At 39.5% G+C, this 18,301-nt stretch overlaps 1 protein-coding gene across 9 annotated transcripts in view; it reads left to right on the top strand.

Moving 5' to 3' along the window:
* JUP (junction plakoglobin) overlaps window positions 1–18,301 on the top strand; it is a 77,246-nt gene that overhangs the window by 33,932 nt on the left and 25,013 nt on the right. For 4 of the 9 annotated variants that reach the window (XR_009155053.1, XM_058182811.1, XM_058182810.1 and 1 more), the window contains exons 2-4: window positions 7,060–7,283; window positions 8,977–9,230; window positions 10,267–10,505. Coding sequence is in view for 5 of the 9 variants with exons in the window: in XM_058182811.1 (XP_058038794.1) it covers window positions 7,060–7,283; window positions 8,977–9,230; window positions 10,267–10,505 (717 nt within the window). In the remaining 4 variants the exon portion in view is untranslated. Of the gene's footprint in view, window positions 1–1,987; window positions 2,053–3,861; window positions 3,922–7,059; window positions 7,284–8,976; window positions 9,231–10,266; window positions 10,506–18,301 lie in introns of those variants that run through there. The other 5 variants (XR_009155051.1, XR_009155050.1, XM_058182814.1 and 2 more) reach the window with 4 other exon arrangements.

Genomic DNA, 18,301 nt, shown 5'->3' with positions numbered 1-18,301 from the left:
TTTTCCTCAGCTCAAGAAGATTGCAGACTCAACAAACTTAGGCAAACTTGTATTTATGCAGCAATAAAGCGCAGGATGACGTCAAATGTACTGTAATTCAAAGCACACTCTTGCTCTGCTTGAGCTGATCTAGGCCAGGGATGGGCAGATCTACTTTTTGTTTTATATAATATCCAATTCACGCCAGGTCAATTTATTTATTTATTTTATTTTATTTATTTATTTTGTCATACAGTATATATAAGCATAAGCATGAAATAACTATACAATATATGAGCATATATATAAGTATAAGTAAGTAATAACTATATTAATTGGATATAATGAAAGGAAACAATAGGACAGGAACGGTAGGCATGCTTGTGCTCTTATGCACGCCCCTTATACACAAATAAATATAATTTCTGCATAAATGTGTGAATCCAGTTGTACATTTGAAGAGTTGAATCTCTGGTATCTCCACCTCTTTCTTTTTTTGATTAGACAAACAAATCTGAATTCAGAATCTTTTTAGATACTTTCTTCCTTTTCATATAAATTAGCATGTGCAAATATGGCAATTAAAAATTGGTAACCCTGCTGATTTACTGCAGATCACTAGAGATCTGCAAATCACTAGAGATCCCAAAATCTTCAACCAAAAACTGTCTACTATTGACCTCACCCCATTCCTAAGAGGGCTATAAGGGGCGTGCATAAGAGCACAAAAGTGCCTACTGTTCCTGTCCTATTGTTCCCTTCATCATATCAAATTGATATAGTTGATGCATATTTTTTTATACATATATGTATATTTTCTTCAAATTATGTTGTTTTATCTATGACAATTGTTCGTGTATACTGTTGTGACAAAAAGAAATAAAAAAAAAAGATACTTCAGGCAATCCTGTACCATTGTGTGCCCATTCCCAATAGCTAACTGTTAGGATTATTGTATTCTTTAGAATCAGAGCAAAATTAATCCATTCTAACATTCTGCCTTGATTTTCTTGATTTAATTAACTTTCTTAAAAAAATCAATTTGGAATTTGCTGCCTTGGTTTTTTTTTTTAAAATTATTGATGTCATTATGAAAGGTCATCCTTGCTTCCAATAGTAAATAATTAGCTCTTATTTAAACTATTGCATACCCAGGAAAAGTCTCAATAATTAATAGCCCAATGACCAATCAGAATTGATTCTGAACTATTTAATAGAGAAGTGGATGGTAGTGTCCCACAAATGGTCAGAGAAGCTATAGATGGGAAGACAAGGCCTTTAAGTAATTTGTAAGCTACTTTTGCAAATTTATTAAAATATTATTTAATATAATTTTTCAAGAATCTCATAAGAGTTCTTATAGTATTTGAAATTTAAAATGCAATTAGTAAAAAACTTAAATTTAAAATAGTATGTGCATCTATAAACATATTTGAAATTGTCAGTGCTTGAAAAATAATCCGTGGAGAGAACCAAATGGGAATTTTTGAATGCTTTTCTTTTCTCAAAATACTTTACACTGTATTTCAACATTGCTTATATTATATTTTGATTCTCAAGTTCTTATTTATGTTTTTATACTGGTTAAAATTAGTTATTAAAATATTGAAAATAACTACATGTAATGTTACAAAGGATAGAAATATCAGAAACTCAAGGTAAGACGTGAATTGTGACATCTGAAACATTGTTTGAAAGGCAAGACTAGAAAAAAATACAAATTCCATGCAATATTCCCTAAATATTTTAAAAGAAAAAAACATTAAACTTTCTCTGCTGCTTGAAACAAGTTGGTGTAAAATTCATATGATCAACTGATTTTTAAGACTTTATCCATAATTAATTTTACTTTATTTTCTTTTGTGAACTATGTTGGTTTTTAAAAAAATTTTTATGGAAACTTGAAGTTGTACCCAAAAACATTCTTACTTTATGCTCAGTGTATATTTTGAAGAACAAATTTAATGATTTTTACATATTTCTTTGTTGGGGTTCACTCATTATGCAGGAGATCCAGTTGGTTAACTAGGAGCCATATGGTTTCAGTGCACAGCAAGAAAAGAATTACCTGCAGTAAGAGACCATAATTCTTTATGCAGTTCTAGTTTTATTAAACTGTAAATCGGAAAGCTTGGCTGATTTAATTAACAGCATTTGGCTCAATTTTCTTGTTACTTTTGTGTTACTTAACAATGCAGGAAGGACCTTCTTTATGCAGTGATTTTAAATGTGTCAGCACAATTGCTTGAAAAGGAATTAAATGAATTTCCTGCCTTGCCATTGTGCAGCAATTTATATATGTTCCCAACTCACCATATATTTTGGGACATTCATTCTGAAAGCAACAGCTCTGCCATGGAAGTAATGGTCCTTCGGAGCTTGAAAAGAAAATGAATTTTAAAAATTCTCTCCCCCCCCCCTTAATGAATGTCATGTCATCTCTTAGAAAAAGACAGGGTTTGTTCTTACCATTTTTGATTGGGGACGGAACCATTGGGCCACTGGACAGTCAAACTAGTTTCTAACATAAAATTAAAACAAATGCCTTTAAACTAAATGCAATCTCATGATTTTATAGACACATTCATGCCTATCTTCTTACCATATATGGGTAGTAGTACAGAACTGGGTTTATCATTGCCTTTCTCTAGGATAATTTTCATTTTCTCAGTCAAACCTACTGATTTGATGATCTCACATTCCAGTATTAATACATGATCTTGCTTAACTTTTAGAGATCATCTAAGATTAACCAAGTGCTAATACCCAACTAATCGACGATGTCAACAAATTAACAATACAGCCATTGTAGATTTTGTGGGAGTAATAAGTATCCACTTTAAGCACAGTGGCGATTGTCATCTGGAGATCAAAGTCTACTTTCAGGATTGATTGAAACATTCTAAAGGCTCAAAAATTTGGGAAGCAGCACTTTCTTATACTACCTTTCTCTTTTCTTTTACATGTTCCCTTACTCAGTTTACCAGATAATTAATCTCCCATCTTCTAAGTGTATTCGGAAATCTTACCTCTTCCATCCACATTTGATGAGATTGTTTATATGCGGAATTAGGAGGAAAAAGCTCTGTAATAGCATTCCAGAAGCACATGGCAAAAGACTACCTGGTTCAAACAAATATTTAAATCTGCACTGGACAGTTATTTATATAAAGCAAATACATCGATAATTATTTTGGATCGGTTTGCATGATAGACAAGTAATTGGAATGCCAAGCTAGGAAGCCATTTTCTGGAGTAATACATCTTCCTTCACAAGTTTCAGTTTATTTCCATCTGGCAGAAGGAACCTGTCTTAACTGTCTTCCTTGGGGAACAGAAATGAGAAGCAACTTAACTGCCATTCCTAGCTTGGGTGTGGCAGTTGTTCTCTGTTTGCTCAAGGGATTCTCTTCCTAATCATCAACATAGCTGATGATTCTCTTTGGTTCTCTAATGTCAGTGTTCCTGGTGTAATCTGCTTAGTATTTGACTGGGTTTGTTCGTCAGTGAATACTATCTGGACAGGCCAACATTATGAAATTAGGTACAATCTTTCTGATGTGATACCATTGAGTTTATAGAAATAATGGTTCCCAATCAAAGGGTTATGCTCCCAACCTAAGTGGAAAAAGTGGCATCTGGATAGATGAGACAGAAAGAAGTTGTAGTTCAACGACTGACTACTATGATTGTTACGTTCACAACACCATTGCAAAACTAGGAATTTCCAAGATGTTTGAGGATAAAGCAGAAGGTGATAAGTTTTTTTCAGTTTAATGATACATTTGGCCCAAGAATTTCCAATACCATCAATTAATAATATGCTTTTATCTAAGTCACTTTATATACTCAGGGTTTCTTTTTAAATTATATATCTTTCAGCCATTACACTGTATAGAAAGCAGATGGTATATAAAAACATTGAACATAAAAGATATATGAGTAAGTATGCTAATTTTCAAAATTTAAAATAGTTTTTTGTAGAAGAATATTTAAATATGTATAATATTCAGTTTGCCTAGAATTCTTCTCCAAACTTAATGATGTTGAATGAGAACTAGTCATAACTGAATTTTCTTCAACATTTGAATAGGATTATTTTACAAAATCTGTTTCCACCTCTATGACTTGGCTTTTAACATTGCGCTAAACCATTTTTGTGACTAATTGGTAACAAATCAACAAATCATATTTAAGCAAACTATTTTTTTAGCTTCATGTAAGAACTAAAATGTAAGAACCAGATGTATGTCCATCAAAATTTTTCCATTGTGTTTTGCTAATTGTATAAGCTGACTCTTAGCAGTGTTAAAGTGCTGTTTTGAAAGTATTGTATGACTCTAAGCAGACAGCTCTATTTTAAATTAAAGCATACCTGAGCTATGACTTAAGCTACCTTGTCAAAATCACAAGGTTGTGGTGACTATAAACTAGGATAAGCCTGTATACATTGCATTAAATGCCTTGAAGGAAGACAGCTGTACAAATGTTGTGACGAAAATTGATTTGGTTTCAATGACAGAAAAAAAAATACTATAGACAGGCAAAACTGGGATTGTTAATGTATGGTAACTTCTATTCTGTGAGAGGACATGTGGTAAATTAAATTCTCTTCCGCCATGTTATAGTGTTCCAAAATAAATGAACTCTGACATGGCAGTAACTATATTCCTATCATACTATTAATGTTTTTTTTTTTTAAAAAAATTGTACCACATAAACTAGTAAATTTTGGGAACTCCGGGAGTAATACCCACAAAATGTCTAGAGGCAGTCAGGTTGGGGGGGAGGTTATTCTATAGAAATAGCTGCAAAAATGACCATCTAATAGCATATAGAATGAAGCTTAACTTTTCAACATGTTCGTTTAGTCAGTTGCTATTTAGAGCTACACGCTTTTTAGCTGCTTGACTGCAGACAGCTGGTCAAGGTTTTACAAGTAAGGTTTCTGTGATGTCCCCAGATAGGATGAGGTGAGGGAATAAATTTCCAGTTTGACTACAGTAGCATTTTGAACAACTTAAATCTATTTGGGGGGGGGGAAGTTTTTTCAAACACATATTAATCGCAGCTGTTGAAATTGCTGCCATTAAGCTTTCCCTACCTTCTTTGCACATACACGCCCTGTAAGTTGATTATCTTGATGGCATCAGGCACACCTTCTCCTTTCCAAGTTATATTCTGTAGATTTAATAGGAGGCAATGGATTGCTCAGAGGAGAAGGGCAACATGTTTTTAGGGAAGGAGCAGCACTTAATTGTGCCTGTTATTAGTCTCTACCCATCAGAAAACAAGCTAACAAATTTATCTGGGACAGGAGGTTGCTACCAAGCAATTCTTTTACTAGATTTCCATTTCTGCCCTATATTTAGGAAGGACCAATGCCGTTTCGGTAGGCTCTGTTTCTTCCACCTCTCCTCTCCTCTCACTTTCCGAAGCAAATAAAATACTTAAAGCACATTTCATGAAATACATGAAATACAACTTGCAGCCTTTCTTTTAGGTTTCCTGAGAACGCCCTAGAAAAATTAAGCCATTTAAAAAGTCATTTGTTGTTCTGCCTTTCAAATACTAGCAGTTCCTTCCTTAGTTGTCTGCCTTAATGAGAAATAATATTAAAAGGTAATTTCCTTTTATTCATATAATATTCATGGTAGCTGTTCTTTTCCTGTTCTGTAAAACAGCTATTCCTAACAAGCAGAGATATTTATCTTGCTGCCCTGGCAAAGAAAAGTTTTTTAAAAAAAAAGCTGGTTTCCATATACATATGAAATAAATTTGACAAGAAAGAAATATGTTTGTATATATAGTATATCATTATCATGGGGTTTAAAATAGAAGCGGGACCAAGGCTCTGAACTCAGGTCATCTATGAGCCGCTATGTAATAAGGAAGCTTGCTAACAATCACCGAGGATATATCTTCATATTGGAGCCTTTATATCAAGGCCAGCATGCTGCTGAAGCAGTTTGACAGAAACATAATTTGTTCCCAAGGTAAAACCCTTTCACTATGTAAATGTTCTATGATTCATGGAGGAAGAACTTGAGCCAAATCCGTGACCAACCATTCCCTCATTTCTATCCTACCTGCCTTATCTTCTCCAGATCCCACCTCCAATGAAGCACAATTCCTTTCTCTTTCCTATTCCTCTCACCTTTGCTATCCCTTCCCCTACCTCTGCACCTGTGCGAGAAACCTGCTGCCATCTCCAAAAGAGCACCCATAGCTAATCACAAACCTTGGAAAGATACATACTTGGACTAGGTGCAGTGGTGACCTCCTGCTACTGGGGCCACTGATTGTTCTCGCATAAAGTGCAGCTAGATGTAAGTGGGAAAGTACCGTAACAAAGGGAAGAAAAAAGTAAGAGGGAAGAAAGTCTTATTGTTTCATGGCCATGTTCTCACAATGTTGCAGTTCTGGTGTGGTTTAGCTTAACATCCAGTTTAGCTGCAGTTTAGAAGGAAATTCATCACCACTGCTGAATGCAAAGTGGTAGAATGTCTTGCTTTGATTCCATTATACTTTTTAAGTAAGCGATCAAGTTTTTTCCCCTTTTGATGGGTGCAAATTGGACACTGAACGTAACGTTCAATCATTAAATGATGAATCAATCACTCATAGAATTCAGTCAGCTGAAGGGAGCACTATTGGTTCACTAGAGGCACTATGTTTTATGAGGTTGGTAACAGTGATCATACTTTTTTTTTTTGACCTTTTGGGAGCTGGAACTGATAGTTGTGTAGAAGTACCACAATCATTTCATTGGACTAAGTCAAGAAAGAGTTTTAACTGTAGAACAACAACATCCTTTGTACTTTATAAAGACTAGTTAACCTAAAGCTTGGTGAGAGTTCATGTGTGAGACAAGAAAAACATCTAAGCTGAATAGCTTTAGTTTTGATGTGGGGAATTTGTCATCCAGATTATTAAAGCAAATGGTAGGAAGCAGCAAACTGCATTCTGAAAAGTTGCCTAGAGCAAATGCAGATTTATTGAGAATTAGACATTGGGAAGATCGACTATTAACAGCGTGCATTATATTTGAGGATCTAATCCGGATGGATATTTTTACAGAATAGCTATGGATATGATGAACATAATAGATCAACCCATCAAGGTGACAGAATGGCAGCAAACATATACCTATGATTCGGGCATCCATTCTGGAATGAACACCCAGGTGCCATCAGTGAGCAGCAAGGGCTTGATGGATGAAGATGACCTCTATGGCAAGCAGTACACCATTAAGAAGACTACTACTTACAGCCAACCTGGATCAGGGCAGGCCCAGACTCAAGGTAATATTTGCTTTTATTTATTTAAATGGACAATTTGTTTTTATTCCATAAAGAAATTAAAAGCAATATTTATCCTCGACCTTGTATTTTCTAATGCACTGAAAATATAAAGTCCGGAATTCCCAGCTCCCTAGATCATGCACTCCTCTATCACAAGAGCATTAGTCTGGGAAAATATCCATCTTTAAAGTAATGTAGTATTTAATCAAATCACAGTATGCTGAGATTGCTGCAGTTAAATTGCTACCCTGCAAATTCTGTGTCATTTAGTTTAGTTCACTGTGAACTTATGTGAGATAACAATTTTATATTATATTCAGTCAGATACTCTAAAATGGTTATCAATGTGAATGTAAGAAACAGTATTTAATCTGCATTAAAACAGACACAGGTATTATAGACTGAAAGGTATCTGGTTCACAGGCCTACTTTTTGCTTATTTTTGCTTTACAGGCTTATAGCCACTAGTGTTTTTTTTAAAACATAGATTCTGACTATAATGTTGAATTGTTGGTCTATAACTTAATAGTGATTTTTAGTCAGATGGGTAAAGATAATTGTCCTTATAATTCCTGAATCCTGATTGTGTAGACCTTGTTAACTCAAGGTCTTTGAAATTACCAACATATACTTAGAAGATAACAGTTTGCTTTGGTCAGTTTTTAATTTTAAGCAAAAGATTTAGAACCACATCATATATGCTAGAAGCTATTGATGTGCGGTTACAATACAGCTTAGAAAGGAATAATAATCAGCCTCTTTTTGTCATTTGTCAATATCAGTCAACTTTTAGAAATGATCCTGTATTTTATGAATTGGGAATCTAGATTTAAGTTCAAATGTGGTCATGACACTTTTCCTAAGACTTAGCTCACTCTCTGTAAAGTAAAAAAAGCCCACACAAACAGGTTATTTCAAAATAAAGTATAGAAACATAAAAGACTTCTAAGCAGTACAAAAGTAATCAGAAAAGTTCGGGGATTTTTTTTTTTTTAACTACTGCTTATTACTTTAGTGCAAATTAATACATTCAGTTATAAGCAGAATATCTTGGCTGTTGAAAAGAACAAAAGGATTGTTTTTGTGATTAAGTAAAATGATATAATTCACTGTAAGGAATCCCTATTGCCAAGGACCCAGGATAGCTCAGAGATGAGTAAAAATTTACAAACATTTCATATTATATATATTGATATTTCATATTACATATTGAAAGAGCAGGGAATAGGGCAGAGAGACAATTTAATGAGAAACAGTAAAAAAAAAAACACTCAGGCACCAAGAATGGGCAAGAAGAGGCACCAGCTTTTTAATAATGTCTCAGAATTGCAGAGAAATCTAGGTTGCTGCAAAAACTTAAGATTCTTCACCCCATCCCTCTCTCCTTCCCTTTGTGCCTGTGTGTGCCAGTATATGTCTCTGTGTGCATGCGTGCACACATAAAACTTTTCAGGTCCTTATGCATGCTAGTTACCATTTCCCATCTCACTTTCATGTTTTTAATTAAACAGCTTTGTATTACAGCTGCTTAATCATGCTAGTTAATTAACTCCAGCCTTATCTCTTTGCTCAGATGTGAAGTCTCCTATACCTCATAGAGCTGAAACAGTCCCAGGAACTTCCTAATATGACTGTTAAAAATTCTGATTAAAGTTTGTCTTTGTTAATCCTATCTTGTCAATCATCTTTGCAGCGGAATTGGAGTCCCAGCTTGCAATGACCCGTGCCCAGCGCATCCGGGCGGCCATGTATCCAGAGACAGCTGAAGACCACACTCTTCTTCTGACTACTCAAGTTGAGGGGCAGCAGACCAATGTACAACGATTGGCTGAGCCCTCTCAAATGCTCAAGTCAGCCATTGTACACCTCATCAACTACCAAGATGATGCTGAACTAGCCACTCGTGCTATCCCTGAACTCACCAAACTGCTGAATGATGAAGATCCGGTATGGAAATGCAATTAGACCCTTGGTGTCTTAAAAGGTTTCTGGGGGATTTAATTGAAGTAATTGCTTGGTTGGCTATGATTTGAAGCATTGCTAATGCTTCAGTAATCCTATACTATGCATAAAATGATACTTTCCATGGAAAAGCAAAGAAGGTGCCGAATGCGTTGTTATCAGCCCAAAAGAACGCTGGGTTTTTGTTTTGTTTTTCATATTTATCATGTACACTCAAAGGAAAGCTCTGGCTTTTATCTTATAGAGGTATGGTTTGGAGGGGCTTAAACAATGTTTGCTTTTAATGAGCAACATTGTCATCAGAGATGGAATTTTGAATATTTTTAAACCTGGTAAATTTTTCCCTAGGACTCAAAAAATGTTATCCAGCTCACAAAAAATGTTCAACTATTCAGGGAGACTTGATACATGAACATGAATTATCTATTCATTCAGGACTTGGTGCACACAATAACATGGATACAAAATGTTCACAAAAGTGCATTTGCATTAGTTTATTAGGGTGCATTTGAATTAGCAAATTCAAAATGCTGATCTTTCTCTATTAAATCCTACATGATTCCTGGCATAGATACCTAACATGACACATTTTCTGGAGAGATTCTTCATGTTGCAACCTGTTGCAAAAGGGAGTGCTTTCTGAAGTTAGATGTGATGGGAGAGAGCTTAACAGCTGCCATCCCTGTATGGGTTTCCCCTTCTCTGGAACATCTCCCCCCCAATCCCCAAGATAAAGGTGATACTCATGACCTTCCAAAGGCTAGCAAAATCTCAGCTCTTTGTGAAAGTTTCAAAGGGTGCGTGGAATCATTGGTACCAAAATGTCTGTTACTGTTTTATGACCATAATAATATTAACCACCTTGTACACCAGGTAGTATTTCTTGGCTCTGAAGTAGTAAATTGATATTATTAATAACACTTAAACATGAAATCTGGAGTTTTGTAGAACTTGATGCTCTGAAGAGTGCTGTAGTAATTGTTCCATTCTACAACTTCCATTCTTTTTCTTCTCCCTCCAGGTGGTAGTCAGCAAAGCAGCCATGATTGTGAACCAGCTATCTAAGAAAGAAGCCTCACGCCGGGCTCTTATGCAATCTGCTCAAATTGTTGCTGCTGTAGTGCGCACCATGCAAAACACCAGTGACCTGGATACAGCCCGCTGCACTACCAGCATTCTCCACAACCTGTCTCACCATCGTGAAGGGCTGCTGTCCATCTTTAAGTCTGGGGGTATCCCAGCCCTTGTGCGTATGCTCAGGTAATGTCCCAGGAGTTATGTTACGAAGAGAAGATACATGGTTTTAAGAGCATGTTAAGAGCATTTTCTTCGTCACTGGAAGTATTGCAATACTCTGTACTCTTCCTATCTATTTTATTCAATATTGTAGTTCACATGGGGCTTAGTGTAATTTGCCCTTCTCTTTTAGGTTTATCTTTTTGGGCTTTGTTTATTAGAAATTTTCAATACAGTAAAATCATATATAATTAAAGGAAGATTAAGGGAAAAATTCAGAAAAGAAGAAAAGAAAAAAATGTAGAATTACGTATGTACTTCTTTCTGTTGAATAATTGCCATCTTATTTTTCCTCTTCCTCTTTGATCATTTTTAATACCTAAATCAATAAATCATCAATTCAATCTTTTCTTCTTTCAATACGAACTCATATAAGTCTTCCAGTCTTTTAAAAAAGTGTTTATCATTTTTTTCTCTGATCAAACTGGTCAGTTTTGCCATTTTTGCAAGCTCCATCCCTTCTGCCTAGTGCTTTGGATTAAGTAAGTGCCAAACTCCTAAACTTGCCTGAACATGCTGTGTTTTGCATTGTCCCATGCTACCTTTGCATGGGACTAGTGCTTTAGAAGTAATAACAAAGAAAATATCCCTATCTTGAAAATGCAACACTTTCAGTCCTCTGCAACCATTCTCTACAGTCAGTGAGGCTACAAAGAGCTTCTATCTATCTTAAAATCTATTCAGAACACTTCTAACTATTACTTCATTGATTACAATGTTAAAAGAACATGCCTTAAAATCAGATGCTTTGATTTGCTACACTCACATGACTGCTTCTATTGCTACTATATTTAACCCTTTCTTTTCTACTAACTCTGTTGGTTTCATTGAGAACTATTATCTGATATATTCATTTTGTCTTTGATGTAGGGCAGGGGTGAAATGCTCCCGGTTCGCACCGGTTCCCCCGATTAGGTAGCGATGGCAGCTGCTGGTTCAGAGGACTGGTAGCAAAAATCCCTGGCCCCGCCCCCCCCTGCCCCTGCTGAGCCGCACCATCTGCAGAGGTTTTTTTTTTTTTTTTACTTTTAAAAAGTTTTTCTTCAGCCAAAAACATGCCTTTAAAAGTAAAAAAAACAACCCTTCTGATTATTGCGGGGCTGAGCAGGGATCATCAGAACACTTTAAAAGTTTTTTTTAAAGAAACCTCTTCAGCCGAAGGGGGAAAAAAGGAAAAGGGGGGGGGCTTTAAAAGGCTCCTCTGGCCATCCCAGCTGAGTTCGTCATCACCAGAACCTTAAAAAACATGTTTTCTACATGTTAAAACAATTATTTTAAGAGGTTCTGGACTGCTATGAGTTTTCTGATCCTAGCAGGCTTTTAAAATCACTTTTTAACAGCCCCCACTTACAAGAGCCCCCACCCATGCCCAACCAATGCCCCCTTCTCACTTACCTATAATTACTGCTCCTTTTGGGCTGGCAACGCAATGCTTACTTCAGCTACTGATTACAGCCTGCTTTGACTTCCTGCTTTGCTGTATGAGGAACTCTGGGAGTTGAAGTCTACAAACCTAAAGCTACTAAAGTTGGAGACCCCCTGATCTAAAAATAAAAATAAAAATAATAAAATAAAATATTTGTGCAGCTTTCTGAGATTTGGTGTGTTTCTGTAGTGTTTCACTCTAACTACACAAACACACAAAATCTCAAAGCTGTATGTGGCATTTTGTGTGTGTGTGAGTCAGTTGTGTTGTGTGTGTGTAAAATGTGAAAGTGTGAGGTTCCTGCTTGTTGCAGGGGCCATTTTGGGTGAAGTGCAGCTGCTTTTACATTGTGTGTGAGTCAGTTGTGTTGTGTTGTGTTGTGTTGTGTTGTGTGTATGAAAGTGTGAAAGTTGGTTTTTGGTACCTTTTATTGTTTTGTATACTTTGTTAATTATTTTTATTATTTATTGTTATTGACCACGGCCACCCAGTCATCTGACCACCAAGCCCCGCCCACCAATTAAGCCACGCCCACAGAACCGGTAGGGAAAATTTTTAGATTTCACCCCTGATGTAGGGCTTCTCAAAGCCTTTTTATCTTGGGATTTGGGGACCAAAAAAAGAGGAAACTAGTTAACATAATTACAATAGTTAACGTAATTAACAGCCAATCATGGCACTTTAGCATTTATTTATTTACTACATTTCTATAGTGCCATACTTCTGGAGAACTCATAGCAGTTTGCAGCTTAAAATAGCATAACAAATGCATTGAGTAAACAATATAATAAATAAAAGATGCTTGTAGAACTATTCAAATAATTAAAATCTTTACTCTCGCTGTTGTTATGCTTATAATATGGTATCCAAGTGACCATGATCTTAACATGGTCACCCGAACGTCAGAAGATGGGCACCATGCAGGTTTCCCAGAGAGTTGGTGCCAAAACTGAAAAACATGCTTTCTAACTCACCTTTATATCACATACTCATTATGCAGGAGTAGGGGATATTTAGCATTATTTACAGGCTGGGTGGTTACATTGTACCCAATGTAGAGAATATTGCAAGTGGCAAGCTAAATAGGGCTCTGTAGGTCGAAAACAACACTTTGAAGTATACCTAGTGATAACCAGTTCAGAACCTGTTATACTGCTATTATATGCAAAGAGCACCTCTTACTTTAGGAGTATTGACCAAATTTAATATTTAATACACCCCAAGGGCATTTGTTTAAGTTATACTGACACTAGCTATTCATCGCAGGTCCAACGGGAACTTAATCTGTGCAATATTTCTTCCAGCTGTTCCCACAGCTCTTCTGTCTCTCCTGTTCCTTTGCCAGGCAGATCTTGCTGCAAGTCCACACCCAGTTGGCACAAAATGGAGCTGATGAGCAGCTGCTTTGACATGGAGGAGTTGGCTTTGTTGTGGAAACACAAGTCTCAGCAAGCTATGGCTGAGTCATACTTACTCTTGCTTTTTTCTTGTAGTAGAAAAAGTCTTACAAATTCCAGAGTGCTACCTCTGACACCACCATATTGGAACCCCCAGAAAAAAAAATCTTAGTAGCTGACTCATAATTGGATCAACACTTTCACAGTTCACTATCATGGATTTCAGCCTCAGTTTACCTGGACAAATGGAAAGAAAAATATATTAGATGTGAGGGAAGGCAAAATTAAATATGCAGAAGTGTTATGATTGCAAAAAACTCATCTCTTGCTTAGTGGCTTCCTATGCTGCTTCAGGGCCAAGAAAAAATTCTGTGGGAAATTTAGGAGAAGTATTCAGAACTTGACCGACTTAGAATATAATAACAAAATATTGAAAGTCTACTTGAGTATCTTTTTGACCCTTCTTATATTAAACAGATTCAAAGTGCAGCTACTTTGGATTCTTTCTCATGCCTTCACCTTTTCCATTACTAAATTTTCATTTTCTTTCTCTTAACTTGATGAAGGAATGCAAGAACAGTTAGGTCCATACTCCATACTCTTTTATAGTATAAATGCTCAACTTGGAGATAATGTTTTCTCAATTTTAGTTAAACAATAGTTTTATACACACTAAGTCACAGGTCTGATCAATGGCAAGAAAAAAAAAAGCATTACCAGGCTTCTACTCTCAGTATAAATTAGAGTAGTTAAATTTTAGAAAATAATTTCCATGATCCTTAAACATGTTGGCTGGGCTTTTTTTGTGAGGGTTCCATGTTACTTTCTGATATAAAAATTAGATTAAAAGAATTAGAGGTAGTCCTCCATTTACAAACACAACTGAGCCTAGAATTTTGGTCATGTCATTGCAGTCGTAAGTTGAATCACCATGTGACCAAACTCAATTTTACTACATTTTTACAGTTGTTACAGGATTACAATTACATGGTTGTTAAGCAAATAATGTCATAAACCCAAATCCAATTTATTCAATGGGTGGCTTTTTTGCCAAAAGATGGCAAAAAAGGTTGTAAAACACAATCATATGACCACAGAAGCCTGCAACAGATTGTAAATGCAAGCCAATTGCTACGTACACAAAATGTGATCATATCAGGGGTAGAACAGCAGTCAGAATTTTGAAGGTGGGTTATAAGCCCTGGGACAGGGCCCTGGGACAGCGTGTGTTTGCTGTCCGGGACTGGCCCTATTTCGGCCAATTTATGGTAAGATCTGCCGTCTCCTGGCCCTTCCCCCCTCCCCCCGCTCTCCCTGCTGATGGGGAGTGGGGTTTATTGGAGGGGAATAGACTGGCAGCTGCATCATCTTAAACATCTTCTATTTTAACATCGTTTTGAGGATTTCATGAGAGAGCACCCATCTTGTCTTCACCATCTCGCTTTATCATCTTTATCATCTCTATCATCTTTATCATCTGTGGGCTTTTGTTATCGGCCCCTAAAATTATGACTGCCATACCATCACCAGTGGTCTGGGATGAACTCTTTTTATGCCAGTTTGGCCCAATATGAGATATGAGATACTCTTCGTTGGAACTCCATCATCTGTGAGGCTCCCCCGCCTCGCAGGAATGGCCCCCTATGTTATCGGGGGGCCTATCTCAAGGATGGGTTTTGGGACCCAGAGATATGGCATGCGGCAAGAAGGAACCTTTGGGGTTTTTTAGATAGATTTTTAAGGGGAGGGAGGGTGAAGTCGGGTAATGGGGGATACTCGTCGGGGAGGGGTTTTTTAAAGGGGGGAGGGAAGAGTCGGGTAAGGGGAGAAACCCGTCTGGGAGGGTATGTCCAGTCCCTGCGCCTGTTTATGGCATTAGTCTACCTAGTCCGAAGGGGGGGGAAAGGGGGTGTCCATAGTGTAGAGTATGTTCCATCTATACGGTAAGTGGGAGGGGCAGATATGGCAGAGGTGAGGGGCCGTATCGTTCTTTGGGAGCACGTGTTCGCTGTTTAAAAGCGATCACGTGCTCCGGCCCCTCAGTCCTTACTCGTTCCCCGGATGGTCAAGACCCTCAGAGTTTGGGTCTTCGGCTGATGCTGTGCAATGCCCGGTCCGTGGTTAATAAGGCTCCCCTGATTTGTGATCTTATTCAGAGGGAGGCCGTGGACTTTACGGGCATTATGGAGACCTGGTTGGGCACAGAAGGGGGTGTACCCCTGGTTGAACTATGCTCTCCGGGTTTCCGAGCATTCCATCAGCCGAGAGCCCAAGGTAGGGGTGGAGGGGTGGCGGTTGTGATTAGAGAAAGTCTAAAGCCGAGGGAGTCCACTGTACCTCAGATAGCCGGTTTTGAATCCCTCCTTGTGAAGTGGGGCCATAGGAATCAGATGGGTTTGTTGATCACGTACCTGGCTCCTTGCTGCGTGACTATAGCCCTGCCTGAGCTGCTGGAGGTGCTTGCCGGAGTGGCGGTTGAGATTCCCAGACTTTTGGTCATGGGGGATTTCAACTTGCCATCGGCCGGCTTGTCATCAACAGCAGTCCAGGAGTTCCAGGCTTCCATGACGGCCTTGGACCTGATTCAAGTAACTGATGGCCCTACACACATTGGGGGTGGCACACTGGACTTGATTTATATCTCTGGACAGTGGTTTAATGATCTGGAATTAGGAGATTTAGTGACGGAACCTGTGTCATGGTCAGATCATTTTCTCCTTCGCTTGGACTTTTGGACCGCCGCTCACCACCGCAGGGAGACGAAACCAATGCGTTGGTTCCCTCCCAGGCGCCTGATGGACCCCGAGAGGTTCCTGACGGACCGTGTCGTGGGGCTTTGGACCGTGTCGTGCCTTTGCGGCCTCTGACCCGGCGCAGATCTCAATTGGCTCCTTGGTTTTCTGAGGAGCTGAGAGAGATGAAACGCCGGAGAAGACGCCTAGAGAGTACCTGGAGGTCTAGCCGTTCCGAGGCTGATCGGACACTAGTTAGGTCTTTTTCTAAAACCTACCTAGTGGCACTGAGGGAGGCGAAACGTTCTTACGTTTCCACCCTCATTGCGTCGGCAGATAACCGCCCAGCCGCCCTGTTTCGGGTGACCCGCTCTCTCCTTCATCAGGAGGGGTGGGATGACCCCTTGCAGGGACGTGCTGAGGAGTTTAACGGTTATCTATACGATAAAATCGTTCAGCTTCGGGATAGTTTAGACCAAAATTGCGATGATCCAAATGAGATGACGGAGACGTGTCTTGTTGAGGTTATTTGGGATGAGTTTGATGCTGTGGCTCTTGAGGACGTGGACAGGTTACTGGGGAGGCTACATGCGACCACATGTTTACTGGACCCGTGTCCCTCCTGGTTGGTGCTGGCCACACGAGAGGTGACACGAGGCTGGCTCCAGGGAATTACAAATGCTTCATTGTTGGAAGGGGTTTTTCCCGCCGCCTTGAAAGAGGCGGTGGTGAGATCCTGCCTCAAGAAGCCTTTCCTGGATCCGGCTATTTTAGGAAATTATCGTCCAGTCTCCAACCTTCGCTTTGTGGCGAAGGTTGTAGAGAGTGTGGTTGCATGGCAGCTCCCCCGGTACCTGGATGAAGCTGTCTATCTAGACCCGTTCCAGTCCGGCTTCCGGTCCGGACATAGTACGGAGACAGCTTTGGTCGCGTTCGTGGATGACCTCTGGAGGGCCAGGGATAGGGGTTGTTCCTCTGCCCTGGTCCTGTTAGATCTCTCGGCAGCTTTTGATACCATCGACCATGGTATCTTGCTGCACCGGTTGCAGAGTTTGGGAGTGGGAGGCACCGTTTATCGGTGGTTCTCCTCCTATCTCTCTGACTGGATGCAGACGGTGTTGACAGGGGGGCCAGAGATCGACCGCAAGGCGCCTTACTTGTGGGGTGCCTCAGGAGTCGATTCTCTCGCCTCTCCTGTTCAACATCTATATGAAGCCGCTGGGCAAAGTCATCAGTGGCTTCGGGGTGAGTTACCATCTATACGCTGATGACACGCAGCTGTACTTTTCCATCCCGGGCCACCCCAACGAAGCTGTCGAAGTGCTGTCCCGGTGCCTGGAAGCCGTACGGGTCTGGATGGGGAGAAACAGGCTCAAGCTCAATCCCTCCAAGACGGAGTGGCTGTGGATGCCGGCACCCTGGTACAATCAGCTGCAACTGCAGCTGACTGTTGGGGACGAGTCATTGGCCCCAATGGAAAGGGTGCGCAACTTGGGTGTTCTCCTGGATGGACGGCTGTTGTTTGAAGACCATTTGGTGGCTGTCTTCAGGAGAGCTTTTTACCAGGTGCGCATGGTCTGCCAGTTGCGCCCCTTCCTTGATCGGGATGCCTTATTTATTTATTCACATTTTTATACCGCCCTATCTCCCGAAGGACTCAGGACTCCCGAAGGACTTATGCACGGTCACTCACGCTCTTGTCACTTCTCGTTTGGATTATTGCAATGCTCTCTACATGGGGCTTCCCCTGAAGTGCACCCGGAGGCTTCAGTTAGTTCAGAATGCAGCTGCGTGGGTGATTGAGGGAGCCTCACGCTGCTCCCACGTAACACCACTCCTTTGCAGTCTGCACTGGTTTCCTGTGGTCTTTCGGGTGCACTTTAAGGTTTTGGTTACCACCTTTAAAGCGCTCCATGGCTTAGGGCCCGGGTACTTACGGGACCGCCTTCTGTTACCTTATGCCTCCCACCGACTTGTACGCTCACACAGAGAGGGTCTTCTCAGGGTGCCGTCCGCCAAGCAATGTCGGCTGGCGGGCCCCAGGGGAAGGGCCTTCTCTGTAGGAGCTCCTACCCTTTGGAACGAACTTCCCCCTGGTTTGCGCCAATTACCCGACCTTCGGACCTTTCGCCGTGAGCTGAAAACGCATTTGTTTATTCAAGCGGGACTGGCTTAAATTTTTAATTCTAAACAATTTTAATCGGG

This window comes from Ahaetulla prasina, chromosome 4, assembly GCF_028640845.1.
Source record: "Ahaetulla prasina isolate Xishuangbanna chromosome 4, ASM2864084v1, whole genome shotgun sequence".
In the NCBI taxonomy this organism is placed as follows: domain Eukaryota; kingdom Metazoa; phylum Chordata; class Lepidosauria; order Squamata; family Colubridae; genus Ahaetulla; species Ahaetulla prasina.
The sequence above is the reverse complement of the archived record's forward strand: the minus strand, read 5'-3'. Positions and strand labels throughout refer to the sequence as shown.